The sequence below is a fragment of the Ovis aries genome, chromosome 3 (genome assembly GCF_016772045.2).
Source record: "Ovis aries strain OAR_USU_Benz2616 breed Rambouillet chromosome 3, ARS-UI_Ramb_v3.0, whole genome shotgun sequence".
Lineage (NCBI taxonomy): Eukaryota > Metazoa > Chordata > Mammalia > Artiodactyla > Bovidae > Ovis > Ovis aries.
In genome coordinates, this window is record NC_056056.1 from 62,959,842 (window position 1) to 62,977,823 (window position 17,982).

The following is a 17,982-nucleotide window of genomic DNA, read 5'->3' on the forward strand; positions in this document are numbered from 1 at the left end:
CAAGATGAAGAGACAGAGGAATACTCAGCAGGTAAAGGAACAGGAGAGTTGCTCACCAAACCAAACAAAAGAGGAAGAAGTAGGGAATCTATCGGAGAAGGAATTCCGAATATTGATAGTGAAAATGATCCAAAATCTTGAAATCAAAATGGAAACACAGATAAATAGCCTAGAGACAAGGATTGAAAAGATGTAAGAAAGGTTTAACAAGGACCTAGAAGAAATAAAAAAGAGTCAAAATATAATGAATAACACAATAAATGAGATCAGAAACACTCTGGAGGCAACAAATAGTAGAATAACGGAGGCAGAAGATAGGATTAGTGAAATAGAAGATAGAATGGTAGAAATAAATGAATCAGAGAGGAAACAAGAAAAACGAATTAAAAGAAACGAGGACAATCTCAGAGACCTCCAGGACAATATGAAACGCTCCAACATTCGAATTATAGGAGTCCCAGAAGAAGAAGACAGAAAGAAAGATCATGAGGAAATCCTTGAGGAGATAATAGTTGAAAACTCCCCTAAAATGGGGAAGGAAATAATCACCCAAGTCCAAGAAACACAGAGAGTCCCAAATAGGATAAACCCAAGGCGAAACACCCCAAGACACATATTAATCAAATTAACAAAGATCAAACACAAAGAACAAATATTAAAAGCAGCAAGGGAAAAACAACAAATAACACACAAGGGGATTCCCATAAGGATAACAGCTGATCTTTCAATAGAAACTCTTCAGGCCAGGAGGGAATGGCAAGACATACTTAAAGTGATGAAAGACAATAACCTACAGCCCAGATTACTGTACCCAGCAAGGATCTCATTCAAATACGAAGGAGAAATCAAAAGCTTTACAGACAAGCAAAAGCTGAGAGAATTCAGCACCACCAAACCAGCTCTCCAACAAATTCTAAAGGATATCCTCTAGACAGGAAACACGAAAGGGTGTATAAACCCGAACCCAAAACAATAAAGTAAATGGCAATGGGATCATACTTATCAATAATTACCTTAAACGTAAATGGGTTGAACGCCCCAACCAAAAGACAAAGACTGGCAGAATGGATACAAAACAAGACCCCTCTATATGCTGCTTACAAGAGACCCACCTCAAAACAAGGGACACATACAGACTGAAAGTGAAGGGCTGGAAAAAGATATACCACGCGAATAGAGACCAAAAGAAAGCAGGAGTGGCAATACTCATGTCCGATAAAATAGACTTTAAAACAAAGGCTGTGAAAAGAGACAAAGAAGGCCACTACATAATGATCAAAGGAACAATCCAAGAAGAAGATATAACAATTATAAATATATATGCACCCAATATAGGAGCACCACAATATGTAAGACAAATGCTAACAAGTATGAAAGGGGAAATCAACAATAACACAATAATAGTGGGAGACTTTAATACTCCACTCACACCTATGGACAGATCAACTAAACAGAAAATTAACAAAGAAACGCAAACTTTAAATGATACATTAGATCAGTTAGACCTAATTGATATCTATAGGACATTTCACCCCAAAACAACGAATTTCACCTTTTTTTCAAGTGCTCATGGAACCTTCTCCAGGATAGATCATATCCTGGGCCATAAATCTAAACTTGATAAATTCAAAACAATCGAAATAATTCCAAGCATCTTTTCTGACCATAATGCATTAAGATTAGATCTCAATTACAGGAGAAAAACTATTAAAAATTCCAACATGTGGAGGTTGAACAACACACTTCTGAATAACCAACAAATCACAGAAGAAATCAAAAAGAAATCAAAATATGCATAGAAACTAATGAAAATGAAAAAACAACCCAAAACCTGTGGGACACTATAAAAGCAGTGCTAAGAGGAAAGTTCATAGCAATACAGGCATACCTCAAGAAACAAGAAAAAAGTCAAATAAATAACCTAACTCTACACCTAAAGCAACTAGAAAAGGAAGAGTTGGAGAACCCCAGAGTTGGTAGAAGGAAAGAAATCTTAAAAATTAGGGCAGAAATAAATGCAAAAGAAACAAAAGAGACCATAGCAAAAATCAACAAAGCCAAAAGCTGGTTCTTTGAAAGGATAAATAAAATTGACAAACCATTAGCCAGACTCATCAAGAAGCAAAGAGAGAAAAATCAAATCAAATCAATAAAATTAGAAATGAAAATGGAGAGATCACAACAGACAACACAGAAATACAAAGGATCATAAGAGACTACTATCAGCAGTTGTATGCCAGTAAAATGGACAACGTGGAAGAAATGGACAAATTCTTAGAAAAGTACAATTTTCCAAAACTGAACCAGGAAGAAATCGAAAATCTTAACAGACCCATCACAAGCACGGAAATTGATACTGTAATCAGAAATCTTCCAGCAAACAAAAGCCCAGGTCCAGATGGCTTCACAGCTGAATTCTACCAAAAATTTCGAGAAGAGCTAACACCTATCCTACTCAAACTCTTCCAGAAAATTGCAGAGGAAGGTAAACTTCCAAACTCATTCTATGAGGCCACCATCACCCTAATACCAAAACCTGACAAAGATGTCACAAAAAAAGAAAACTACAGGCCAATATCTCTGATGAACATAGATGCAAAAATCCTCAACAAAATTCTAGCAATCAGAATCCAACAACACATTAAAAAGATCATACACCATGACCAAGTGGGCTTTATCCCAGGGATGCAAGGATTCTTCAATATCCGCAAATCAATCAATGTAATTCACCACATTAACAAATTGAAAAATAAAAACCATATGATTATCTCAATAGATGCAGAGAAGGCCTTTGACAAAATTCAACATCCATTTATGATAAAAACTCTCCAGAAAGCAGGAATAGAAGGAACATACCTCAACATAATAAAAGCTATCTATGACAAACCCACAGCAAACATTATCCTCAATGGTGAAAAATTGAAAGCATTTCCCCTAAAGTCAGGAACAAGACAAGGGTGTCCACTTTCACCGCTACTATTCAACATAGTTCTGGAAGTTTTGGCCACAGCAATCAGAGCAGAATAAGAAATAAAAGGAATCCAAATTGGAAAAGAAGAAGTAAAACTCTCACTGTTTGCAGATGACATGATCCTCTACATGGAAAACCCTAAAGACTCCACCAGAAAATTACTAGAGCTCATCAATGAATATAGTAAAGTTGCAGGATATAAAATCAACACACAGAAATCCCTTGCATTCCTATACACTAATAATGAGAAAGTAGAAAAAGAAATTAAGGAAACAATTCCATTCACCATTGCAACGAAAAGAATAAAATACTTAGGAATATATCTTCCTAAAGAAACTAAAGACCTATATATAGAAAACTATAAAACACTGATGAAAGAAATCAAAGAGGACACTAATAGATGGAGAAATATACGATGTTCATGGATTGGAAGAATCAATATAGTGAAAATGAGTATACTACCCAAAGCAATTTACAAATTCAATGCAATCCCTATCAAGCTACCAGCCACATTTTTCACAGAACTAGAACAAATAATTTCAAGATTTGTATGGAAATACAAAAACCTCGAATAGCCAAAGCAATCTTGAGAAAGAAGAATGGAACTGGAGGAATCAACTTGCCTGACTTCAGGCTCTACTACAAAGCCACAGTCATCAAGACAGTATGGTACTGGCACAAAGACAGACATATAGATCAATGGAACAAAATAGAAAGCCCAGAGATAAATCCACACACATATGGACACCTTATCTTTGACAAAGGAGGCAAGAATATACAATGGAGTAAAGACAATCTCTTTAACAAGTGGTGCTGGGAAAACTGGTCAACCACTTGTAAAAGAATGAAACTAGATCACTTTCTAACACCGCACACAAAAATAAACTCAAAATGGATTAAAGATCTAAATGTAAGATCAGAAACTATAAAACTCCTAGAGGAGAACATAGGCAAAACACTCTCAGACATAAATCACAGCAGGATCCTCTATGATCCACCTCCCAGAATTCTGGAAATAAAAGCAAAAATAAACAAATGGGATCTAATTAAAATTAAAAGCTTCTGCACAAAAAAGGAAAATATAAGCAAGGTGAAAAGACAGCCTTCGGAATGGGAGAAAATAATAGCAAATGAAGCAACTGACAAACAACTAATCTCAAAAATATACAAGCAACTTATGCAGCTCAACTCCAGAAAAATAAATGACCCAATCAAAAAATGGGCCAAAGAACTAAATAGACATTTCTCCAAAGAAGACATACGGATGGCTAACAAACACATGAAAAGATGCTCAACATCACTCATTATTAGAGAAATGCAAATCAAAACCACAATGAGGTACCACTTCACACCAGTCAGAATGGCTGCGATCCAAAAATCTGCAAGCAATAAATGCTGGAGAGGGTGTGGAGAAAAGGGAACCCTCCTACACTGTTGGTGGGAATGCAAACTAGTACAGCCACTATGGAGAACAGTGTGGAGATTCCTTAAAAATTGCAAATAGAACTACCTTATGACCCAGCAATCCCACTTCTGGGCATACACACCGAGGAAACCAGAATTGAAAGAGACACATGTACCCCAATGTTCATCGCAGCACTGTTTATAATAGCCAGGACATGGAAACAACCTAGATGTCCATCAGCAGATGAATGGATAAGAAAGCTGTGGTACATATACACAATGGAGTATTACTCAGCTGTTAAAAAGAATTCATTTGAATCAGTTCTGTTGAGATGGATGAAACTGGAGCCGATTATACAGAGTGAAGTAAGCCAGAAAGAAAAACACCAATACAGTATACTAACACATATATATGGAATTTAGGAAGATGGCAATGACGACCCTGTATGCAAGACAGGGAAAGAGACACAGATGTGTATAACGGACTTTTGGACTCAGAGGGAGAGGGAGAGGGTGGGATGATTTGGGAGAATGCCATTCTAACATGTATACTATCATGTGAATTGAATCGCCAGTCTATGTCTGACGCAGGATGCAGCATGCTTGGGGCTGGTGCATGGGGATGACCCAGAAAGATGTTATGGGGAGGGAGGTGGGAGGGGGTTCATGTTTGGGAACGCATGTAAGAATTAAAGATTTTAAAATTAAAAAAATAAATAAATAAAATAAAAAGATATCTAAAATTGAAAAAAAAAAAAAGAAGAGAGTGGAGAGTATGGAATTGCAGGCAGCAGATGAAAAAAGTATTAGGGTAAAATGAAGCAGAATAAAACTATAGATTTTCTAGACCAATGATACTGGTGTCATTATTAGAGTGTAATCAATAACTGAGTCAATTCTGAGCATGTGAAATTCTTAAAAAACAATAATTTATGAGAGAAACACTGTTAGGTTAGAATACTTAAAACATTACTTCTTTAAATGTGAAAAACTATTCATAGGGCATAATATAGTAAGTACTCCAGAGGATTCATGACTTATTTGTTTTAATTTAAAAGAAACAGTTCCTTCTCCCAAATGAGATGACCTACATAAAAACAACATACAATATGAAAGGATACTTCAAGGCAATGCTTAAAACACAAAATTTCTTTGTGTTGAATAAATATTCCACTGCATTTTTCTAGGCTGTTCAAGTATTCAGCAAAGTAATTTAAAATTACATTTCAGGCAAAGTTGGAGAAGGCAATGGCACTCCACTCCAGTACGCTTCCCTGGAATATCCCATGGACTGAGAAGCCTACCTACAGTCCATGGGGTCGCCAAGAGTCAGATATGACTGAGCGACTTCACTTTCACTTATCACTTTCATGCAATGGAGAAGGAAATGGCAACCCACTCCAATATTCTTGCCTGGAGAATCCCAGGGACAGAGGAGCCTGGTGGGCTGCGGTCTAAGGGATCACACAGAGTCAGACACAACTGATGCGACTTAGCAGCAGCAGCAGCAGCAGGCAAAGTTATAAGTACTAGTGAACTAATTTCAACTTTTAATTATGTGTGAATATGAAATTTGAAATTGATATAAATACCTTGTGCCATTTTAATAGGATGTGAGTTCAAATAAACATGGAAAAAATTACAAAATATATAGCTGCCATAATCTCTTTTGATTTACATTTAAAAAAGCACTCTTACGTGAGGCAGATATAGCAGCTATCACCAGTTATCAATGAGGAAACTGAAAAATAATCTTACAGTAAGTAAACCTCACAGTTAAGTATTGTCCAGACTAGAATCTAGGTCTCCCAAAAACTAGATCTGAGGTCTTTTTTTAAAATATAAATTTATTTATTTTATGAGGTCTTATTTTAATACATTATTGCCTGGAGATGTATCAATACATTTTTTAGAGAGTGATATAATCAGCATCACTGTGAAAAGTTGTTAGAGCTTGAAATTGATCAAGGGCTCATTATACAACTTATGATTATCATTATCATTTCCCATTTTGCTCTGCTGGGTTTTTGTTCCAACCTTGTGTATATTTAAAATGCAAGTTTATTTCATAAAATTTTGAGGAAGAAGCATTTTTCAGTGAATTTTATGTAGATACTTTCTCTTCTCTGATTGTGTAAGGGACATATACACTAGTGTCTCAGAAGATGATAGTTCTTCAGAATACAGTTCTGATTCAGATAGAAAAAAGAATAAAAAAGAAAAGAAAAAAAACCTGAGTGATGGATTCTGACACGGAGAGTGAAAATGAAACTCACTGGGCTGGAGACTTTACAGGTATGTCAGGTATAACTACTGGATGTAATAACCCGAAGGGTGCTAGTGAAATAACAGAATTAACTTTTGGGTGGCTGAAATAAAAACTGCTGGCCATAGGTGTTAGTTTCTTCAAAAATTCCCCGGTCAATAATGAGTTAACTCATCTTCAAGGTAATTTTTATATAAGTGTAAATTCAATATTTTCTTTAATCACAATAGAAAAGACACATGGATCTGCAGTAGCTAATATACACAATGATATGAAGAAAAACAGACTTTTACATTAATTGCAATCCTGTAAAGCAGTTAACAGTTTGTCTTCAGAAAATGTCAATCAACTTTAATATATTTTTATTTGTCCAATAAAATAACTTCACAATCTATTAAAAATAAAATGTTATCTGCATTTAATATTTATTCTTAGCACAAGATAAAGGACATCAGTATTCAAGTGAATATATGACACACTGATAGACTAAATCAAATACCTAAATAAAATGTTAAAACATGAAAATTTATAAAGCTTACCTTTTTCCTTTCTATACTGATAAACTACAATCAGAAAAAAAATTAAATGAAACCTGTTTTATTGTTGTTACTTGTGATTATTGTATTTAATTGAAAATGTTTTTGTTTCAGTTTGTAATTTCTACAAAGCAGTCCTTAAACAAGTTTCTACAAAGCAGTCCTTAAATAAGTTTCTAAAAATAACAATATTGAAACCTAAAACTGTCATGATAAGAAAGGTTACAAAATTTCTTTGCTTATTCCTAAATTCCTTTTCTAGATTCTTATTAGAAAAAGAATTTTTAGACACAAATAATGTACATAAAATATATGTTGCAATTTAGCATTCTTAACCAAAAAAAAAGAAAAGTAAAATTGTTTTTGTCATTTATTTTGTGCTATACTCTTGTCCCTATACATCTTTAATAGCAATCATAAAGACCCCTTTTCTAATCTAAATAGCACCAACTCAAAATTTCACCTCTACTTGCATTCAATTTAGATGTCTCAACATCAAATTTGATAATGTTTTATAAAAAATTTGTTTCAAAAACAAAATTTCCATAAATGACTTTCTAACAAAGCAGAGCAGAACCTCTAACTTTAGAATACAAATGGAAAATAGTATATAAGTAACTTAATCTCCTCAACTGGAAGGTCTGAAGAACTAGGTGTTAGAAAAATACGTCTAGGTAACAATTTTACTATTTTATTACTTTTTTCTGCATGGGGTCAACACTGTATTTTAAATAATACATTACTTACTATATTGTCACAAAAGAGTTTCCCAAGAAGCATTTAGTAAAATTCTATGTTGATTATTCATATACTTGGTTCCGAATGTTTTAATTTCAACTATTCCAGAATTACTTAATTGTTGAACATAAACTCTATAAGAAAAAGATCAAAGTCTTTATCAAATAATTTCAAGTTTTCAACAATATCTGTAATATATTTTTATACTCTGTATAACTGATATCTTTGTAATATGACAATAGCAAGTATATTAATTTTCCAATTTTGTGGGGAAATATTCAGTGTACTGAAATTTAACTGTACCTAAAATCATTCCTAAACAAGTCAAATAATATTATCATATTCTAAATGGCAATTCAGCATTTATAGTCTCAGTAGTAAAAACTGAACCTAAAAGAAGTATGTACCTAATGTGATACACTCTCAATGTTTAAGGAATAGCCTGAACATGGAATTTAAAAAATAATTTTAATAGGTAAAAGCAGAGAATCTGTGAAAAAATTTAAAATCATTACTGCTAGAATTGAGTTGCAAACTTAAAGAACTTGAGTCTAGGCTGGAGAAAAACAAAGTAAATCTTTCAGATTAAGAATTCTAATTCACCTAGGATGAAAACTAGTCATACATATAAAAAGTCATATGACCCTCTGAAGAAAAGGAAGCAATCTGTAAGAAAGATAAATTATAGCCTTTTTACTAGCAAGGAAAACTATTCAGGCTAACTATCACCCTGGAACCATTTCCTTCACAATGCTTTTAGCAACCTTTCTAAGATAGAATTTTCAAAAATACAATAAAACATAATAGCATTAATTGTTGTTGGGTGAAAACATTTTACTACTGTCTAAAGCAAACCCAATACTGGATGTAATACACATCAGAAAATTTTTATTATTCAGTTTATTTAAAGTTGTAGAAAAATTAGCCTGTTCTCATGCAGTCACTCAATTCCTGAGGATTCCAAGTCAATTAAACTAGAATTTTAAAATGTATTAGTGATCCCTACTGTAGCAAACTGTATTCTACAGTTCATCAATCTTACTCTTTCAGGAGAAACACAGGGTTTCAAATAAGATGAAAATGATAGTCTCCATAATCTTATAATCTAGGCTAAACAAATATCCTCATGGTCCAATAACTCGTAAAACATAACCAGGTCACTAGACCAACATACTAGTGTACAACTTTAATAACTTCTAGCAGCAAAACATCTTAAATAGTCATTAACAAATGTTTTCATTGGATTGTAGATTAATTTCTTTGTAAGAAGAAATTTTTAAAAAGTACTCTATAGTTCAACTTCAGGCAAACAATGAAAGTTATCAAAGATCTTGTTTATCTCCATTTTTCCCAGTGGAATCAGATGCAACTGGAACCTTATTAGTTTCAACAAAAACAGATTCAAAGGCAGCTTCCTGGTCATCCAAAGAATCAGCAGCTGTGGCTCCTTTAATTAGTGTTGTGTTGGTAAAAGACTGTTGCTGCTTGGAAATTTTACTGGATTCCACTGTTTTTCTACCTCTTCTTTTACCAAGAATTTTGACATAATTAGCAGGTATAAGTCCTGTTGTTTGACCATCAAGACTGGCCAGAAGCCAACCACGCACTCTGGGTTGTTGCTCTGATGGAAGAAAAGACAGCCTTGTAATTTTAACATACTTTGAAGGTCCAACAGAATATTGATAGCAAAATGTTAAAATCTGTGTTATACTTACATAATATAGTATACTCATAAATAAATAGTGCACATGAATATTTAAAATCAAGATGACTAGGCTCAATTCTAGGATCCCTTCTTATAACATTTTTAATTTTGTATTTATGAAAATTTTTTTCAGCCTTGAAGAACATAAAGTTTATGTCAGTGGGTGCATTCATAGAGAAAAAAAATTCAGTTCTCTCAAAAGCTGAAAATTAACATCAATGTCTTTCGTATTTTAAACTGAAATTTAAGGAATGAGTATCTCACTACTTCTTGATAAGTTAGAGTGAGTATAGAAAATAGATACATTCATTTATATAAGCCAGCTTTCTTTATATATTTTTGGCTGAAATTTAAAAAAATCCATTCTATGTGATTACGATTCACAATCCTGAAGGACAATGAATGTTAATTTTAACCCAAGGTGGGCAAAAATTGAAGACCTCAGTTACCTACAGCCACATAACAAAAAGTTAATACTCTAAGCTTAAAGTAGAAAAGATTATTTAAATACTCCCACCTATTTAAAAAGAAAATTTACTGAAGCATAGTTGCTTTACAATATTGTGCTATTTTTATTTATGTCTTTAAAAAGCTGTTAAGTTTTAGTTCAAAACTGTAATTCCAGCATAATATGACATTTTCATGTTTCTCTATTAGAAGGAAAAAAAGTTAAATTAACCATGTCTGTGACTGATTTTGTTCTAAATGCCCTAACATATCTATGTTAGCAATGAATAAAGAAGCAAAGCCAAAGTGTTAAAAGGCACTATTAGTTAAAGAATAATTTGAGATATAAAATTTTTCTGGAATATTATAATTGAAAGAATCCACATTTGATCTTTACTTTTAATTTATTAAAACTAATTATCTGTATCTTCCTCTAACAATATATCTTAAAAAGAAAGAATTGTTTTGAAATGTAAGTAAATCACTATTTTGACTAGAAGAAAAACATGAATATAATACCTAACAGCCAGAATTTTTCTTAAATTTACCTTATTTAAAATTTTTTCTTGGAAGCCTAGGTTTTGTGTGTGAAGAGATGAGGCAGAGATTTAGTAAATTTGATCCAAGATTTTCAACTAGTTACTGAATTAAACTAATCATTTGAACACTGAAGATGTTTCTTCCTTATGTAAAGAGTGACTAACACCAATAAAATGGCAGTTTCCATTAACAGATCACATGGATTAAAATATAGGTTCTGAAGTCAGATAAACCTGGGTTCACAGTCCATCTCCATTACAGTTTAGGTAACACTGGACAACTCACTCATTCTGAGTTTCAGTTTTCTCATGTGTAAGCCAGGAACAGAATAATAACAGTACTTACTTCCCAGTATTATTATAAGGTTTAAATGAAATATGTACAGTGTCTAGTATATTTATTTTTTTCTTTTTTTGACCACTCTGCAGTTAGTGGAATCTTAGTTCCTCAACCAGGGGTTGGACCCTGGCTCTAGGCAGTTTAGAGTACTGAGTCCTAACCACTGGACTGCCAGGGAATTCCCCCCTGGTACATACTAAGCATTCTTATTATTGTTACTAGTATCTTTACCAACAAAATGTGACTTTTCATAGCAAAAACAATCCCTACAAATACACACATACAAAAAATCATTTTTTGTTTTTGGTAAATCTATAAAACTTCTGATCATTAAGTGGAGGAAAAGGCCATTTTGTTTGGAGCCATTAAAAACTATTAGCAACCTGGTCTGAAAATTAACCTGAATGTCTATAAATTTCTGGCTGAGGTTCTTTAATACTTTACGATAATAATTCCTAAATATTCATGTTGAAGTCTCTAAGGCAAACATGATTCAAGTAAAAAAGCAACACTAGTCTCAGCAACAAAAGACCAACAGGGATGTCTTAGATGATGCCAGGCAATTACTTTGGTTTATTAGGTTCTTCACATTTAGTGCTTACCTCATGTTTTGGGTTTGGTAATTAACTTGGAATTCAAATGTTTTAAGTTTAGAAGAGATCATATAAACAAAATCTTTCCTTATCTCAGTGAAATATTGGAACAACTTTGCTGAGACATTTCTCTCCCACTCCCCCAGATTTCAAAGGTTTACACTGACAAAAAGAAATTCTAGTAACTACCTCTGAGTTAACTAACAATGACCAAGATCCTTTTTGTCCCCCACGATGCTTTAATGCAGTTTTCAATACATTTACAAATTCTAAAAGTGCACAGGTAATTCCCATTTATTCATGTTTTCTTACCTTTGAGAGCTAAGTTCAGCATATCACCAGCACGGAAAGAAATTTCTTCTTCAGATACAGCAACAAAATCATATTCTGCTCTAGCAACTACATGGTCATCCTCACCACTTGCCCAGTTGGTATTGTCTATAAACCAAATTAAGAATTAAGATTAGGTTCAGTTCAGTTCAGTTCAAGTCGCTCAGTCATGTCCGACTCTTTGCGACCCTATGAATGGAAGTTAAAAAAAAGATATTCCAGTGGCTGTGGTTTGCAAGCTATATAAACTTATTTACCAAGAGAAGAGCTGTCCCGCAAAGTAATTTCCACAATTAACACTATGTAAGATCAATAATATGTTCATTACAATATCTTTTATACAGTTTTTTCTTTAAGTTCCAAATTCTAGTTTCCTTATTTTAAGCCAGAGGTTGGCAATTTTTTTTAAGAGAGTAAAATAATTTTTTTTTTAAAGAGTAAAATAATTTTGATAGGAAATATTTTAAACTTTTTAGGCCATGAGGCAAAATTGAACGTGTTGTATAGTTTCTTATAAAATGACAGAAAAAAATTTTCCATACATTTTATGAAAAATTCAAAATATAATAATTGAGTTCTTTTTTGGTAATATAGATCTATTGTAAAGAATGGAATCTTTTTGGGGTAGGATATTTCATTTAATTTGGGGTTCAAAGATAATATTTTCTATCATCTATTATCGATTGCAAATATACATCTGTTGACACTAATTTGTAATGAAATTTAAGGTATCTCATTTTGGAAATGTTTTTTCAAAGATATGCATTGCTAAATTCTAATGCCAATTCATTGAATATGTGATTTTAATAAGCATATTCATCCTAAGAAGGTGAACATCATAGAAGTTAAGTTCTCTTGATATTAACCTTTTAACATGTCATTTCATTAGAAACTAATCACTTTCAAATGAACATTAAATGGAAGGTCTTCAATGGCAGTTAAATGGGTTCTGAAATATGGACATTTCCTCCACACTTGCATGGAGGTCCAAAAACACCTCTGAATTGTAGAATGACATAGAAAAGTGTAACTGCTGCAAATTCATGTGGGAACGGAAATCTTGTTTCATTAACTTTTGACAGCCTATGAGGTATAAAAGCAATGTGACATTACTTGTGATTCAAACAATATTTGTTGTAAAAGTAATTTTACTCCAATGCTATTTTGCCTTACAGTTTTAGGTTGGATTCATTAAGAAGATTACCAAGTCTGCAGCAAAGACTGATTTTTAAAGCCACTTAGTGTTTTCTAATAGTGGCTCATAGTGATTCTTGTTTTTCAGAAAAATTTCAATCTTGGCCTTGATCCTCCCAAAACAGTAATAAAACTTAACCACTGAGTGCTCAGTCATCTCACTGCTGTATGGTAGGGCAAGTCAGTATCTTCAGCTTCTTCAGATAAGAATTCACAGAACTGGTAACAGTTATGTCCACAAGAATGGCTGAAGTTCATCTTTGACATTACTAGTTCAATAAGATATGATAAGTTCAAATATTTTCTGCAGTATATCTGCTGATGAAGAATACTATGAATAACTATAGGCTTTAAAAACTATATATTCAAAATTCTGTAAATTTTGTCCTGCCCAGTCTTCTGTTACACACAAATTTTTACCATTAGTTACAACACATCTCTGTAGATGTAACTTCAAGTTGGATTAGTGTTTTCCAACTGCTTTGAAAATACTCATCTGTAGTTGTTCCCTGCAGTCTGTTCACAGAGGCAACATCTTCAACCACTTCAAACTCAACAGGATTCTTCCAATAAACTACTGAACAGTATCAATATCTACTGGGTCTTCATAAGCCAAGTAAATCCATTCAAGCCAAGTAAATCCATTTGCCTAGTTTTAAAATGACTATTGCAGTTGTTTCAAATACTCTTCCAGAAACTGTTCTCCCTAGAATGTTAACAGTCTCAAACAAGTTTACTTTCTCTGAACATATTTCCTTGGCTGTTGCAATAACCAATGGTAAACAGATTTCCTTGCTAATCTGACAAAGCAGCCCCTCAGAAACTTACTTTGATTGCAGGCTTATTTTTCTTTGTTTGCTCCTTCTCCCCAACCCTGTTTTCAGGTGAGGGAATTCTGTTCTGATGAGATATTCCATTTTGAATTTTCTGATTTTTCTGACTGTTGACTTCCTGTTAGTTGGGAATACTGTGATGAGTGCTCAGTCTGGGAATGGTGATGTATATTGTGTCACTTTAACATAGCTATGTTGTCACTGCATAACAAATGCAATGCTTTTTGCCACCTAATTCAATATATTCAATCCAGACAATACTGCGCCTTCAAAGTGTGACATTCAAAGTCTACTTCACTGTTCCTTTCTCATGAGGCATGTCTACACTCATAATAAAAAATATGTACTGCAGTTTAACACTACATGTCTCACTCAATACATTGTCAAGTTATAATACTGAGATATGCAGTGTGTAGAACAAGTGCAAGGCAACAGGAGTACCAACAAAGACAGGGTTTCTGTTATAAACTAATCAACTCTGGTCTTTCAGTACATAAGCAGCCATAATAAAATGCACATGAATGAATGTGGCTATGTTCTAATAAAACTTTACTAATGGACACATGCTCCCTCTCTGGCCTCAGATTAAAAAATCACCTCTCCTTTTCACCTGTCTTGGATTGTATCCTTTCCTACTCTCTTACAGGAAACTGCATCTTTTGACTCCTCTCTGTGGAAATTAAGATCTTCCATTTCTAGGTTCCAATATAATTTCTCAGCCTTACTTTCCAGTATCCTTCTATCCAATATTATAGGACAGTTGATGAACAATTCTTATAGTTCCTGCCTATATACTTTTGTTCAAGCTATTTCATCTGCTTCACAGTCTTGTTTTTTTCTTACATAACTGATGGAAAAGTATCTGTCTTTCCAAAATCTAACTTAGATGCTACTTCTTTCTAGATACGAATAGTCAAAAAACGTCAGCTTCAATTCTAAATAGAGATAATACTCTGTACCAGTTGACAGAATAGGGGCTTAACAGTCAAAAGATGCCTCATTTTGGTTTTGGCTTATTAAAGATGTGACCCTGAGCAACTACTTCTTTGAACTTTAGTTCTATCACTTGTAAAATGAGGATAATTCCTCTTAGGATTGTTTTAAGAATTAAATGAGTAAAATACTCAAAATACATAGCAGTGTCTTTCATATAAAAAAGGTTCCATAAATCTTATGTTTCTCACCAACTGTCATACTCCTTACACTCTTTATGCCTCACTACAATTACCTATATATGTACCTCACTTACTTCTCTCTCAGTACATTTTAAAAAGGATAGGGGTTTAATTCCCTATGTTATCTCTGTATCTTCTACAGCATGAAGTGTAGTACTTTCTGAACAGCAGTTAAGTCATGTGTGCTGTTAAACTGAACTAACCAAGAATAAAACAAGTCTGTTTTTGCTATATGTTCCTCTTCCAGTTTTGAAGTTCTTAACTGAAAAAAAAAATAACTCAATCAAAAGATTAAATACAAATGAATATAAAAAAGCTAATTAACTAAGTTATTAAAATTTAAGATTTATACATATATACAGTATTTTTTGTTTCGATGTATACCATTTTTTAAAGGTCTTTATTGAATTTAGCATTGCTTCCGTTTGGATGTTTTCGTTGTCTGTGAGGTATGTGGGATCATAGCTCTCTGACCAGATATTGAACCCACACCCTCTACGTTGGAAGATGAAGTCTTAACTGCTGGATCACCAGGGAAATCCTTGTTACATGGTTGTTAAACCCATTCTATTACTCTTACCTGTTACTTCATCACTGTGAGTAGATAGCAGTTTCCAGATGAGGTAAGGACCACCAAGGATAACGGCAAAGAATAAGAATATTGGCCAAGATTTTGCTGAGTTAGCTGCTCTGTCCTCAGCACCAAGACAAGCCACAGTTCCTTCACTTTCTGCCCATAGGTCCTCATTCTCCAAGCCTCTTCTTAAACCTATCATCCACTGTAACCGTCTATAAAGATATCTTATAGTCCTAACTAATGCAAAAGCTGAAAAAACCTTTGTGAAGTGTATTTTTAATCGGGAAAAGTGGTTTGCCACATCCAATACAGCCCTGAAACTGTTATAGACAGCTGAAAAAGTAGCATCCATCATCATGCTGACAGAGGCAAATGCATGCACAATGCTTTCAATGGACTGAAATGCACCTCTGCTGCTTTCTTCAGCTTGCTGAACGAATCTACTAGGTGGAAGATCATCTATACGAAGGCGGTTATAGCCCAGCCCGTTATATCCATAACTATAAGGGCTATAGCTTCCATAAAATGAATTTCCATAGGCACCATATCCAGAAGAAAATGAACTGTAAGCAGGTCTGAAAGTGTTCAAATTGCTGCTTCCTGTCTGCTGTGATGGCCTTGGAAGAATGGGTGGTGGCACTCTGGTAAGTGTTGGTTGTCCAGGTCTTGTCAATAAAGTAGGACCCAAATCAGCAGATCTAAAACCGAAAAAGATTCAAAATTGTAACTTAAGCACAAAATAAATTCATTCAAAGTAACTACTAAACTTGCTATATAAACAGTATTATGGTTCTATTGAGTTCAGTTCAGTTGCTCAGTCGTGTCCAATTCTTTGCAACCCCATGAACCTCAGCACGCCAGGCCTCCAACTCCCAGAGTCCACTCAAACCCATGTCCATCGAGTTGGTGATGCCATCCAACCATCTCACCCTCTGTCGTCCCCTTCTCCTCCTGTCCTCAATCTTTCCCAGTATCTTTTCCATTGAGTCAGCTCTTCACATCAGGTGGCCAAAGTACTGGAGTTTCAGCTTCAACATCAGTCCTTCCAATGAACAACGAGGACTGATCTCCTTTAGGATGGACTGGTTGGATCTCCTTGCAGTCCAAGGGACTCTCAAGAGTCTTCTCCAACACCACAGTTCAAAAGCATCAATTCTTCTGCGCTCACCTTTCTTTATAGTCCCAACTCTCACATCCATACATGACTACTGGAAAAACCATAGCTTTGACAAGATGGACCTTTGTTGGCAATGTCTCTGCTTTTTAATATGCTATCTAGGTTGGTCATAATTTTCCAAGGAGTAAGCATCTTTTAATTTCATGGCTGCAATCACCATCTGCAGTGATTTTGGAGCCCAGAAAAATAGTCAGTCACTGTTTTCACTGTTTATCCATCTATTTGCCATGAAGTGATGGGACCAGATGCCATGATCTTCGTTTTCTGAATGTTGAGCTTTAAGCCAACTTTTTCACTCTCCTCTTTCATTTTCATCAAGAGGCTCTTTAGTTCTTCTTCACTTTCTGCCATAAGAGTGATGTCATCTGCATATCTGAGATTATTGATATTTCTCCTGGCAACCTTGATTCCAGCTTGTGCTTCCTCCAGCCTAGTGTTTCTCATGATGTACTCTGCATAGAAGTTAAATAAGCAGGATGACAATATACAGCCTTGACGTACTCCGTTTCCTATTTGGAACCAGTCTGTTGTTCCATGTCCAGTTCTAACTGTTGCTTCCTGACCTGCATATAGATTTCTCAGGAGGCGGGTCAGGTGGTCTGGTATTCCCATCTCTTTCAGAATTTTCCACAGTTTATTGTGATCCACACAGTCAAAGGCTTTGGCATAGTCAATAATGCAGAAATAGATGTTTTTCTGGAATTCTCTTGCTTTTTCCATGATCCAGCGGATTTGGCAATTTGCTCTCTGGTTCCTCTGCCTTTTCTAAAACCAGCTTGAACATCAGGAAGTTCACGGTTCTTGTATTACTGAAGCCTGGCTTGGAGAATTTTAAACATTACTCTACTAGCATGTGAGATGAGTGCAAATGTGTGGTAGTTTGAGCATTCTTTGGCATTGCCCTTCTTTGAGACTGAAATGAAAACTGATCTTTTCCAGTCCTGTGGCCACTGCTGAGTTTTCCACATTTGCTGGCATATTGAGTGAAGCACTTTCACAGCATCATCTTTCAAGATTTGAAAGAGCTCAACTGGAATTCCATTACCTCCACTACCTTTGTTCGTAGTGATGCTTCCTAAGGCCCACTTGACTTCACATTCCAGGATGTCTGACTCTAGGTGAGTGATCACACCATCGTGATTATCTGGGTCATGAAG

General features: G+C 34.4%; 1 protein-coding gene across 1 annotated transcript in view; it reads right to left on the bottom strand.

Annotated features, from left to right (window-relative positions):
* Positions 1-6,827: 6,827 nt before the first annotated feature.
* Positions 6,828-17,982, bottom strand: part of PEX13 (peroxisomal biogenesis factor 13) — a 33,713-nt gene continuing 22,558 nt past the window's right edge. The window contains exons 2-4 of the mRNA XM_004005927.6: positions 15,652-16,346; positions 11,852-11,977; positions 6,828-9,536 (exon numbers count right to left, since the gene is read on the bottom strand). Of these exons, the coding sequence (XP_004005976.1) occupies positions 9,238-9,536; positions 11,852-11,977; positions 15,652-16,346 (1,120 nt within the window). The 3' untranslated portion in view covers positions 6,828-9,237. The remainder of the gene's footprint in view (positions 9,537-11,851; positions 11,978-15,651; positions 16,347-17,982) is intronic.